Source organism: Lygodium microphyllum, chromosome 13, assembly GCF_053477565.2.
Source record: "Lygodium microphyllum isolate KBCC chromosome 13, Lygodium_microphyllum_v1.1.10, whole genome shotgun sequence".
In the NCBI taxonomy this organism is placed as follows: domain Eukaryota; kingdom Viridiplantae; phylum Streptophyta; class Polypodiopsida; order Schizaeales; family Lygodiaceae; genus Lygodium; species Lygodium microphyllum.
In genome coordinates, this window is record NC_141147.1 from 116,853,941 (window position 1) to 116,866,377 (window position 12,437).

The window sequence follows — 12,437 nt, forward strand, 5'->3', positions numbered from 1 at the left end:
TGGCTAAGGAATACTTCAAATATGCAATCTTCTTCGGTCCCACTGACATCCCCTCTCCAACTCCCACACCATCTGATCCAAGCAACCACTTTCCCAAGAAAGACAACTAATTTAGTTACCCCTTTATTTGTTGACATGTATCTTAAACCAAAGCAATCATTTTTTGTCTAATAAGTAGCATGTCTTTCCTCGAGTTTCTCATCCTTAGCTTTGCTCGTATGCAAAAAATATATGTTCAAAGTGACCTCATCTAAGTGGAGTAATGTTAGCTTTTGTTCAATTCAAAGTGAGCCCAGATGCAACACGAAAGGAAAAATGTATCCTTCTATTTTCTTTCTTACAAACAACTTTACCCATGACAACAACGTGAAATCTAACGTGATAATAATGAAAGTAGAATGATAGCTATAAAACTATATGGGGTAGCTTTCTTCATTATCATCTAAGTGTAAGCTAACAAATTGAGCCACCATTCATAATGAAACTCTACATTTATTGCTTCATTGCAAATCCATGTTTCACTAATGAGCCAAAATTACTAATGAGAGTCTATATTTCTTGCTTCATTACAAATCCAACAAAAAAGTTTTTGGGTTTATAAAAAAGAATGCAAGGCAGAACCAAGAATTAGATAACAAGACAATTGTACAAGTTCTCCCTATCATAGGTAGGGTGTGAGTGAAAAAATAAATGAGCAAAATAGCCATACTTCTCCTATCATTGGAGCCCACGTTCAACTCTTATTAGTGAGTCCGAGCGATATAAACACATGTAGGATAGACTAAAACAGGAATGCTAGTAGGTAGCCAAATTTCTCAAATCCTTTAGAAAACTAAATGTCCATTGTGGTTTTAAGAAGAATAACAAGCATAAACTAATGTCTTCTCAATAAGACCAAAATAAGCACAACTATGTAGTTCTACTTTACCTAAGATGCATTCCACCTTGAAGACAACATTTCTTTGAAACTATGGATACTTCATGTATGTTTGATCACATGTTAAAAGTCACAACTTTATACAAGAAACAATTGTAAAGCATGTGATTTTAAATATCGATGCTACAATATGCTAGATTGGACTCTTGCAACCTTTTATGGTGAAATGCCAATTCTAGTTTAATGAAAACGATAATTATGCTAAAAGCTAGAGTGATTGCCTTGACTTAATTGACATGATTCATCATGTCATTTTTTGTGCTTTGTAAATGCATTTGTATGAATCCACATGAAGAAAGGCACTTATTAAAATCCCTTTCGTCACTCTCCATGTAGGAGTAATTTTAAACGACCATCATAAATGTTGAATCTTTAAGAAAAAGGTATACTAATTTGAACTCAAATAATAATGCAAAGCTACTAAATGAATAGTCATAGTTACAAAGGAATTGGACTTGAGCTCTCAAGAGCATCTAACTGGGAAATTCTTCTTGCCACATTTCAAAATACAATCTATGAGTAGGAAAAGTTTATTAGTTATATCCACTAGCAAATTGATAAATGGTCTAATCAAACACATAATAATAGTTTTCTAATGATGTGAATTGAAGCAAATTGTATTTTAAATTTCTAAGTATTATACATGTATCTTGTAAGTGTTTTTCAAGAGTTGACCTTATATTTGTCCTTGAGTTGTAAGAAATTTCCCTCAACATTGATCCTTCCACTTCTCCTACATAGTTGTATGCACAATTAGCTATAATAATTTTAGTTTGCATCTACCTAAAGGTATTGAATCCATATACCAAGACAAGAGGAATCATTGATTATATTATTAAAAGTGATCTGAGATCTAAGAGCTTCTTAGTACTGTGGTATATGAGGGACTCTAAAACTTGTGGAATTATCTATGTAAGAAAATGATGCCATACAATAATGCGAATTATATCAAAATCTTTGAAGGAGGTGCATAAATACTTCAAATTTCATGCTATACTTCATATTGCTTCCACATTTAAATGGCACAATTCTATTAATTGGATTTTACTACCTCACTATTGTTATATGCTAGCTTTCTTTAAGTGGGAGTTTAATGAAGCCATGCTTTCAAGTGAATCTACTTACCCTCTAACTATGTACCTTGCAATGGATATGAAGCATTAAAAATTAACAACAAAGGCTACATAGTCCTTGGAGTGTATATAGAATTGGTTGCTCTTCTAAAATTAGGTGTAACCAAAATTCCATTCTACCAACTCACTTTCTAGTTCCTTTGATCATGTGTACAACAAAAGTAGTCCTCTTTTCAAAAGCCCCTCCACATGACAAAAACAATGATCCTAAGAAAAAATCAAAGATATATCACTTGTTATCTTAACCTAAGGAGAACCATGTGGCCACACACTAACATATAGTCCCTCATACTAATTCAATGTGGTTTGGTGAAATGCTCTAGCAACACCATCAATCATTGTGCTTGATATGTGGACTGATAATATTTGAAGATCAAAAAGATATAACACAAACATGCACCACTAGTGTGAATATATGTCAACAAAATGTGTGTGCATATACACAAATGTATGGGTGCATATGCACGCATGCACATGCATGTGTAGAGAAAGGGCAAAGAGAGATCTTCATCGTCTAGCAATTCTATGCCTTGGCTTGCTCAATTTTCTAGAATTGTGTGCAAAATATTCTATTTGTTCCATTAAATTCTTTATCCATAAGTGCATAACATGATAGGCTATCAAAAAGAAGAAGTGAACCTAGCAACTCTATTTTTGATAGCAAAAAGTTGAGAGTAATAATCCTAACATAAAGGATACAACAAGAAAAGAGAGAGGTTCTACCTTGGTCTCATATAAATCAACCAATAATGTCCTCAATCTAGTGATGCAATATAGTGAGGAGAGTGTGTGAGTCCAAGTGGCATGGTGTCCCACACTTGCCACAATTACTAGGCGCAGTAGGAGAGAGAGAGAGAGAGAGAGAGAGAGAGAGAGAGAGAGATCAAAAGGATGTAACTCAATTTCTTGGTTGAACACATGGTGACCAAAAATTATGTAGAGTTCAATTCCTACATTGTCTAGTCATCTTGAAATAGGAATTCAAAGGGTAAAACTAGAACCCAGATATGAGGGTTGCTAGCCCAATGGCTTACTATTGGGATAACTTTAAAACACACACACACACACACACACACACACACCTATGTGTGCACACTGTGTGTGTGTGTATTTTCCACGTTTGAAAACGTTTGTTGCATTCTTGGACACCATGGAACTTTGAGAGAGAGAGAGAGAGAGAGAGAGAGAGAGAGAGAGAAGGGGAGCCTGGAGGTGTGTGCAAGTAGCTGGTCTCTATTGTTTGAGGCCCCATGACATGCCCTCTGCAACTGCTTAAACACCCACCATCTTCCTTCCTTCCTTGCTAAGCATCTCGCCTAATCAATACTAAAGCCCCAACAACAAACTAATGGCAGCTCCAATGAATCTTCTTCTTCTTCTTCTTCCTCCTCCTCAATCCAGCTGTGGCGCCAGCACAGCTACAATTCTCGTAGGTATCTTGCACCCTCTCTAAAACAGCTCCACACAAATTCATTGAAAGAAACCACTCTTTGTCGAGCCCTCATGCCCCTCTGCAACTGGGCGGTATATTGAGTACCAGAGAGCCCTTCTGTGCTCTCGGATTGACTGATCCCTTCTCGGATTGATTGATCCCTTCCCAATATGGCATCTGTAGAGACCTCTTTGATGTCTCAAATCCGCCCTTCTGAACCTTTTGCACCGGTAACATTTCCTCATTTGTAATCATCTAGTCGATATAATGCAATCTTAATCTGATTAAGGAACGAATCTCACCCTTCATTCAATTGTTTGTTTTACTCTTCCTTGCGCTCTTGACACTCAACAGGAAAGATTAGACTCTTCCACAAAGCTGGAAGGTGATGCCCGGCCAATGATGCTCGCTGGATCGAGGTACCTCAAATTCTTTTGTCCCACCATGAGAGAGCACAAATCCGCAGCATTAACATGCAACTAATCGGCCAAATTGTCGTTCTTATTAACTATGGCCTCATCATCGTTCCCTGATAAGGCCTTAACATGTAATGCCGGCCAAATCTTCGCTCTTTTCAACTATGGCCTCATCACCATTCTCTGATAAGGCCTCAATATTGGGGGTCTCATCCTCATGTTATTAGAAGTTAGGACTGCAAACCAAATCTCGGGGCATTTTCTCAAATACTTCAATGTGCTTCTCAAATTGCCCCCAGCTAGATCTAGTTGCAATGTTCCAACGTTGACACGATGCATCAGATGCTGATCAGCCTCTGTCAATGATTTTCACGTCTACTAGTTTGATAACATCTGTGTGTTTATGAACTCAGGAAAAACAATGCTCCAATTTTCTGTTAACATCCCATTTTCTGATGTGCTAGGCCCTACTTTTAAGACACCCAAAACTCTCTTCCTTCCCCTTCTCTATCATCAATATCGTCATCGTCCTTATGCAGACAAGATTATACAAACATTTTTGATCAGCAAATCTTTTTGCTCAGAATAGGCGACACCAGAGAAATGTTAGTGTAACCTTCTACTTCTCTATCATCAATCTTATCATCATCATTATCATTCTCTTTATCACCTTCTGAAGCTGCTGCTTCTTCTTCTGCTTGCATCCCTCACCTTCCCCTCCTACTTCCTTTCTCTCAACAGCATCATGATCATTATCAAGAACTATTTTATCAACAACAGTATAACCATCAACAGCTACATCCTCAAGAACTAAGTCGTCAAAAGTGTCATCATGATCACCCGTGTCTTCTCGTATCATTATCATTATAATTAACATCAATTATCATCAGTAGACTCATGGTCATCATTAACTTGGTTAACATCATTAATATCATAATCATCACAGCCAAAATTTTACAATTATACATGTAATGTGAATTGCACCAACCAGCATTGTCAAATTGTTATTCCTGGTTGGGATGAATGGAATTTGCATGCATGTAAGCAGCCTAGCTATAAAGATTGGAAAGCTTCTTAGCAAAAACTGCAGGCATTTATGTAACTCATATCTCGTTTTGATTGAAAGGAGCAGGTATGCATCACCCATGGAAGGTCAAGATGGTATCTGGACCAGTGTTGCTCAATGCCTCGAACAGCTACGAAATGCCGCATCCACACCTCAGCACAAGGAATCACTTTTGAGAAAGCTGTTGGATCTCATGAATACTAATAGGGATGCTCGGACTGCTGTTAGCTGCCATCCACAATCCATCCCAGTGCTGGTTACAATGCTCAGATCAAACTTTACCTCAACAAAAAACATTTCTGCAATGATTCTTGAAATATTGAGCAAAGATGAAGACACAAGGATTAAAGTCCTCCTAGGTGGATCCATCCCCACTCTATTGGCTTTGCTGAAATCCAACTCCTTTGAATCGCAAGTGGCAGCAGCAAGAGCAATCTACACTGCATCGAAGGGAAGCATCGAGGACAAAGTCGGTCCAAAGATATTTGCGACTGAGGGTGCTGTTCCTTACCTGTGGGAGCAACTCAAGCCAACACATAAGGTAATCAAGCCACTTGATGGAATCCTCATCGGAGCGCTCAGGAACTTGAGTAGAGATACGGATGGTTTCTGGGAAGAGACCATGAAGGCTGGGGGCCTTGAAATCCTTCTAAGGCTCATAACATCAGGCAGCTCTGAGGCTCAAGGCCACTCCTGCTACCTTCTTGCAAAAATGATGATGGAAGACGAGTCTACTTGTGCCAAGGTCATGCAAGTCGGCCTTGTTGACCGATTGCTTCGATTATTGTCTCCAGGTAATGACTTTGCTGTTCGAGCTGAGTCAGCAGGTGCATTGAAATCCCTCTCTCATCAAAGTAGAGAATCTAGAAGGTGGATAATTGACTCAAATGGGATTTCTGCACTCGTCAATGCTACTGTAGCTCCTTGTAAGGAAGCTATGGGTGGAGAGGTTGCACAATCTCTACAAGAAAATGCAATGGGTGCTCTGGCAAATGTTGCAGGTGGCCTGCATTCAGTTATACACAGCATGGCTGAAAGTCTTGAAACCACTAAATCAGATCTTCATGTTGCAGACACCCTGGGTGCACTTGCATCTGCTCTCATGGTTTTGGATGAAAAAGAAGGGTCCCTCTCATCAATAGACCCAGTGGCTATGGAACAAGTCCTAGTAAGACAGATCAAAAAGCATGCATCAGGATTGATCCAGGAGAGATCAATTGAAGCTTTGGCTAGCCTGTATGGAAACAAGCATTTAGCTGCTTCTTTGATGAACTCAGAAGTGAAAAAAATGCTTGTAGGTTTGATAACCATGACATCCTTGGATGTCCAGGAGGAATTTCTTAAGTCATTCATAAGGCTTTGTGACACCGATTCAGACCTGTGGTATGCACTTCAGGGTCGACAAGGTGTCCAATTTCTCATTTCCCTGCTGGGTGTTTCAACAGAGGAGCAGCAGGAATGTGCTGTTGCATTGCTCTCAACATTATCTCAGGAGTGTGAGGAGAGTAAATGGGCTATAACAGCTGCCGGAGGCATCCCTCCTCTTGTACAACTACTGGAATCTGGTTCACTGAAAGCAAAAGAGGATTCTGCTATTATTCTGGCAAACCTCTGCAATCATAGTGAAGATATCCGGTCATGTGTTGAGAAAGCAGGTGCTGTGCCAGCCCTCTTGTGGCTGCTAAAGAATACTGGAACTAAAGGACAAGAGATAGCTGCAAGATGTTTGAAAAATCTGGTGAGCAAAACTGATGCAACCACCATCAGCCAACTAAATGTCATGCTGTCAAGTGATGTACAAGAATCGAAATTGTATGTTTTGGACACACTAGTACATTTTTTATCCATTTCACCGATGTCCGACTTGGTGCTCGAAGGTTCAGCAGCTAATGAGTCATACCTTGCATTGATAAGGATGCTTGGTTCATTCAAAGAGGAGACACAACAGCAAGCAGCTAAAGTCCTTGCCAAACTACTCAAAGACCGAAAGGACCTTCGTGAGAGTTCCATGGTTGCAGACATCATATCACCTCTGCATAAGATTCTGATTAGTAGACATGAACAAGTTGCTAAGCATGCTGCTGAATGTCTCGCATCACTCTTCATGTCTATCCAGCAGAATCCTGATCTGACAGAGGATGCAAGGCAGACATTGGTGCCCCTTCTAAGGCTCTGTCGGTCCACTGCCTTGGAAGTGATTGAGAGAGCCTTATCAGCACTTGCAAATCTATTTCAGGATTCAGAGGCTGCAGAGAAAGTACCAGCAGAAGATCTTATTAAGCCATTAACAAGGGTTCTGCAAGAAGGCACCTTGGAAGGAAAAGCACATGCAGCACGAGCACTGTCAAGGTTACTTCATTCACAAAATATCAAAGACACTCTGGTAGAAAAGTTTCATCGCTTTGGTACTATCCTGTCACTTGTGACCCTGCTTGCCATAGCTAGGGTAGAAGACGAAGCAACGGAAGAAGCATTAGAAGCCTTAGCCATATTAACCAAATGTAACAAGGGTGGGTCTTCCAGCCGACCTTTGTGGGAAGCCCTTGTTAAATCAACCGAAAGTATCAGTTCTCTTGTTAACTGTTTAGCTTTTGGACCCCCAGCTGTTCAGAACAAGGCAGTAGAAGTTCTTTCTAAGCTGTGTAAAGATCATCCAGTCCTGCTAGGAGATCACATTGCAGGTACATCAAGATGCATCACTGCTCTTGTAGATAGGGTGATCACACCTCCAAGCACAGAAGTGCAGGTAGATGCAGCTGCCCTTCTGATTTGCACAGCAAAGGAGCACCGGCAACAAACAATGAATGCCCTACTGGAAGCAAAGTGTTTGCTTGCAATGATTCAATCACTTGTGCAAATGCTTGGGAGTGATTCAGATGATGATCTTCCACCTTTTGATGATAACAAAAGCACTGGAATAGGTCTTGAAAGTTTCATGAGTTTAGCTCTTAAAACACAGAACTTGCAAACTGAAGTAACAAATAGGAGTGAAAGCTCCCCCCAAGCAGACCATTCTAACCATCTTGGCAAGACAGTGGCTTTGTGGTTGCTGGCAATAACAGCTGCATATGATAGCAGGACCAAGTGCCTGGTTTCAGAGGCTGGTGCCATTGAAGCCATCAGCAGAGAGCTAGGAAGCTATTCTCCATATGGAGCACAGGTAAGGTCTGTTAGAGAAAGCTCCATATTCTTTAAAACTACATGATACTACATCATATGGTGATTTAAGTATCAATAGTTCGTTCAGCTTGAAAAATTGCAGAATTTCACCAATGCTATGGACTAAGTTTCGTTCCCATTTGACAGGATGCCACAGGAAACAATGAGGGTGCATGGGTAAGTGCTCTCCTCCTTGCCATTCTATATCAAGAAAAGGATGTCCTGTCAGTGCCAGAAGTCAGTCGAACAATCCCCCTACTTGCCTCTTTACTGAAGATAGGGGATTCTGCTGAGAAGTACTTTGCTGCACAGTCTGTGGCAAGCCTTGTCTTGAATGGAAACCGAAGCACTATCCTTGCCCTCACTAACTCAGGTGCTCCAGGAGGTCTCATTGCACTTCTTGGAAGCTCGGAGTCAGACAATCCTAACTTTCTGGACTTGACAAAAGAGTTTGCCCTCGTGCCAAATCCTGTGCAGACAGCTCTGGAACACCTATTTAGGAATGATGACATTAAATTTGGTTCTACAGCAAGGAAGGTGATTCCAGCTTTAGTCGAGCTTTTGAAGCCTAGTGCAGAGAAACCAGGTGCACCACTTTTTGCCCAAGGTTTGCTAGCACTGGTTGCAACAGGCAGTCATGCTAACAAATTAGCCATGGCAGAAGCAGGAGTTTTAGAAGCACTGACAAGATACCTCTCATTAGGACCTCAAGATAACATGGAAGAATGTACTGCTGACTTGCTAAGAATCCTTTTTAGTGCTACTGAACTCAGATGCCATGAATCAGCTGTTGGAGCTTTGAACCAACTGGTTGCTGTTTTAAGACTCGGCAGGAAGAGTGCAAGATACAGTGCAGGAAGAGCTCTTCAAGAGTTATTTGTGGCAGATCATATTAAAAACAACGATGCTGCCAGGCAAGCTATACCACCATTTTTAGATATGTTACGTACAGGATCAGAAAAAGAGCAGAGATTAGCACTTAAATCCCTTTCACGATTGTCTGATGACAACCCTCCAAAAGCAATGGTTATCGCAGATCCTGAATCCGAATGTTTAGAAATCTTGAGCAGAATTTTATGGGATGACTGCTCTTTGGAGCTTAAAGAGGAAGCTGCAGCATTGTGCTTTGTCTTGTTCAGTTATTCACGTGTTCGGGCCTATCCTACAGCTGCTGGTTGTGTTGAACCACTTGTAATGCTTCTTGGTGATGAAACTGCAAGGCCCACATGGCTTGCAGTTCTCTATGCTCTTAACAGTCTGCTCGACAGTATATCTTTAGCAGACATTGCCATTACACATGGGGCAATACGTTACACAGTGGCCATGCTAGCAGAGGTAGACCAATCTATTCATGAAGTTACACTCAGTTCACTCATCAAACTAGGAAAGGACCGACTGCAATGTAAACTTGATATGGTGACTTTTGGTGTTTTTGACAAAGTACTCCATCTTATGCCATCTCTGTCAGACTTATCATGTGCTTCAGCATGTCAGCTATTGCAAATTTTAACAGACACTGGTAGCGTAGCTACGGAGGTTTCCGCCCCAAAGATTGTGGATCCTCTCTTATTGACCTTGTCCCGGCCAGGCTTGAGTGTTGCTGGTCAATACAGCAGCATGCAGGTTCTAGTTAACATTCTTGGTAAATCTGAGCAACTTGCGAGCTATAAGCTGAGTCCTAGTCAGCCTATAAAACCTCTAATCTTGCTTCTGGATTCTCCTTCAAAACCAGTACAGCAGCTTGCATCAGAATTGTTTTCCCACCTTCTGGTGGAAAGGCGTTTGGACCAGAGTATGATTTCTAAGAAGGTTGTCAGTTCTCTTGTGCAGCTTGCAGCCACTGGATCAGAAAACATGCAGCAAAAATCAATTTTTGCTTTAGAAACAGCATCTCATGTTCTGCCACAAGCTGTTGCCGAAGCAGGTGGAATCCCTGAAGTTTCAAAAGTAATAATGCAGCTAGAACCTCTGCCACCTCATGAACTCTGGGAATCAGCTTGTTCAGTGCTATGTAACATCTTGCATCATAATCCCGTTTACTACTGGCAAGTGCCTGTGGAAGCCTTTGTAAGAATGCTGCAATCAGATAAGAAAGACACAATTGTGGTTGCCCTGCAAGGAATGCTTGCCTTGGTGAAAGAAAACCCTAGCTATGCAGAGGCATATGCAAGGAGTGGAGCAATAGATGCACTTGTTGAGTTATTGAGATGCCATCAATGTGAAGAAGCCACAGCACAAGTCTTGGAAAGTCTGTTGAATGACAAAAAGGTGAGAAGCATGAAAACAGCCTATGATGCAGTTGCTCCACTTGCTCAATACTTGCTGGATCCAGAATCTAAGAACCAGCCTGCTCGGCTTTTATCAGCACTCGCACTTGGTGACCTTTTCCAACAGGCAGGAGGTTCAGCATTAGCCTCAGATGTGATGCTGGCTTGTCAGGCCCTCATGATTATTCTGGAGGCACATACACCTGAGGATTTGAGAACAGTTGCACTGTGTGCTTTCCAAAATGTGGTTGCCAATGGTAGGGTAAACAAACATGCTTTGGCAGAGTCCGGGGCAGTTGATCTTGTTCGCAATCTCCTCTGTTCAAGCAGCAAGGAGACAGCAGGGCAAGCAGCAGCAATAATAAAACTTCTGTTTTCCAGTCAGAATGTTCCAGAGCATGCATCAACTGAAATAATCCGAGCACTTTCAGGTCAAATCCTATTCTCAACATGCTCTCCATTCCAAACAAGATTTTGCCATCATCTCATAAAAATTTGAGTTCTAAAGGTCCTGAATGTAAATTGAAATTTGAAGACTATGGGGGATCTTAGTCTCTTAGGAAATTCCCTTGTTGTTTCTTTTTTAATGTTTTACCCATCTCTCAGTTCAAATGCACGAATGAAAATGTAGAGATTTGACTGATTCTGACAGTTTTTATTATATGGTGTTCACAGTTGCTTTACAGAACGAGTTGAACCATGATGCTTTGATAAATGAGGACATTGTACATGCCATATCTGTGCTTTTCAACAATTTTCCTAAGCTGCGTGCAGCAGATGCAGCAACTCTCTGCATACCTCAGCTTATTACAGCATTAAAAGCAGGCCCTGAAACAGTGCAAGATGCAGCTCTCGAGACCTTATACCTGTTGAGACAAGGCTGGTCAGGCAGCACAGCAGATATTACTAAAGCACAAGCTTCGGCCATGGCAACAGCTATTCCTGTTCTACAGGGACTCATTAAAGCAGGTATACCAAGATTCCAAGAAAGAGCAAGCAATTTATTATTATGTCTACCTGGGAGCCTGGTTGTTACAATCAAGCAGGGAAAGAACCTGAAACAGAAGGTTGGAAGCACCAATGCATTTTGCAAGCTTACATTGGGAAATGGACCAACAAAAGAAACAAAGGTCTCTCTCTCTCTCTCTCTCTTTTTTTTTTTTGTAAAAAGAGATCCTCTCTCTCTTTAATTACGAAGAAAGTACAAGATTACATGATTACACGAGTACAAGAGGCACGAGGGCCATAGGCCAACGTGCGGGAATCTCTCTCTCTCTCTCTCTCAGACACACACACACACATTTGTTTCTTTTCTGCAGGTCATCTCCCACAGCACATCTCCAGAATGGAATCAAGGATTTGCTTGGCCTTTTGAATATGCTCCCAAAGGCCAGAAAGTTCACATTGTCTGCAAAAACAAGGGCACATTCAGTAAGGTATGAAAGGAACAACAAAGTTCATCTCATCAAGGGAGAGTTACATTTGTGGTATGACTAATGATGTTTGCTGGTTGTGCCAGGGAACTCTCGGGAAAGTGACAATTCAAGTAGATAGAGTAATTGCACTCGGAACTATAAGTGGGACTTACACACTGCAACCTGACAAAAATCGTGATGGGACACCAAGATTGCTGGAGATTGAGATAGCATGGTCACATGAATGATCTGGAAGATGTGGACTCAATATGAAGTTAAGATTCTATGGCTGTCTGCATCAAGGTGTTCTGTTTGGACAGGAGCAGAGAACTAGTGGAGGAATCACTGAGCATTGCGCCATAAGCCACATCATTTCACATGCAAGTTAACATGTGTCATATTCTATCCCCAAGTCTTGACAAACTTCTCGGTGCCATTAAATATGATGACTCTTCCATGTTATAAACGAGCATGTGTAAAACAACAGAAGCTGAAATTCAAGATGCTCAGTTGTACTGTCTCCTTTTATCTCTTAAAGTCAAGATCAACATTAATATGTCACGCTCTAGATGATTTTGACACCTCTTGAATATACCAACTCATAGACAAAGC

General features: G+C 41.0%; 1 protein-coding gene across 2 annotated transcripts; it reads left to right on the top strand.

Moving 5' to 3' along the window:
* Positions 1-3,271: 3,271 nt before the first annotated feature.
* LOC148027106 (protein CELLULOSE SYNTHASE INTERACTIVE 1-like) lies at positions 3,272-12,379 on the top strand. Of its 2 annotated transcripts, none has more exons than XM_087691640.1 (7): positions 3,272-3,732; positions 3,857-3,921; positions 5,045-8,144; positions 8,291-10,841; positions 11,086-11,540; positions 11,730-11,846; positions 11,930-12,379. In XM_087691640.1, exons 1-7 carry the CDS (start codon positions 3,673-3,675, stop codon positions 12,071-12,073), a joined length of 6,492 nt encoding a protein of 2,163 aa, XP_087547766.1. In that variant the 5' UTR covers positions 3,272-3,672; the 3' UTR covers positions 12,074-12,379. The 2 variants fall into 2 exon arrangements, with proteins under 2 accessions (XP_087547766.1, XP_087547767.1); XM_087691641.1 differs by having other exon boundaries at positions 5,051-8,144.
* The last annotated feature ends 58 nt before the right edge of the window (positions 12,380-12,437 follow it).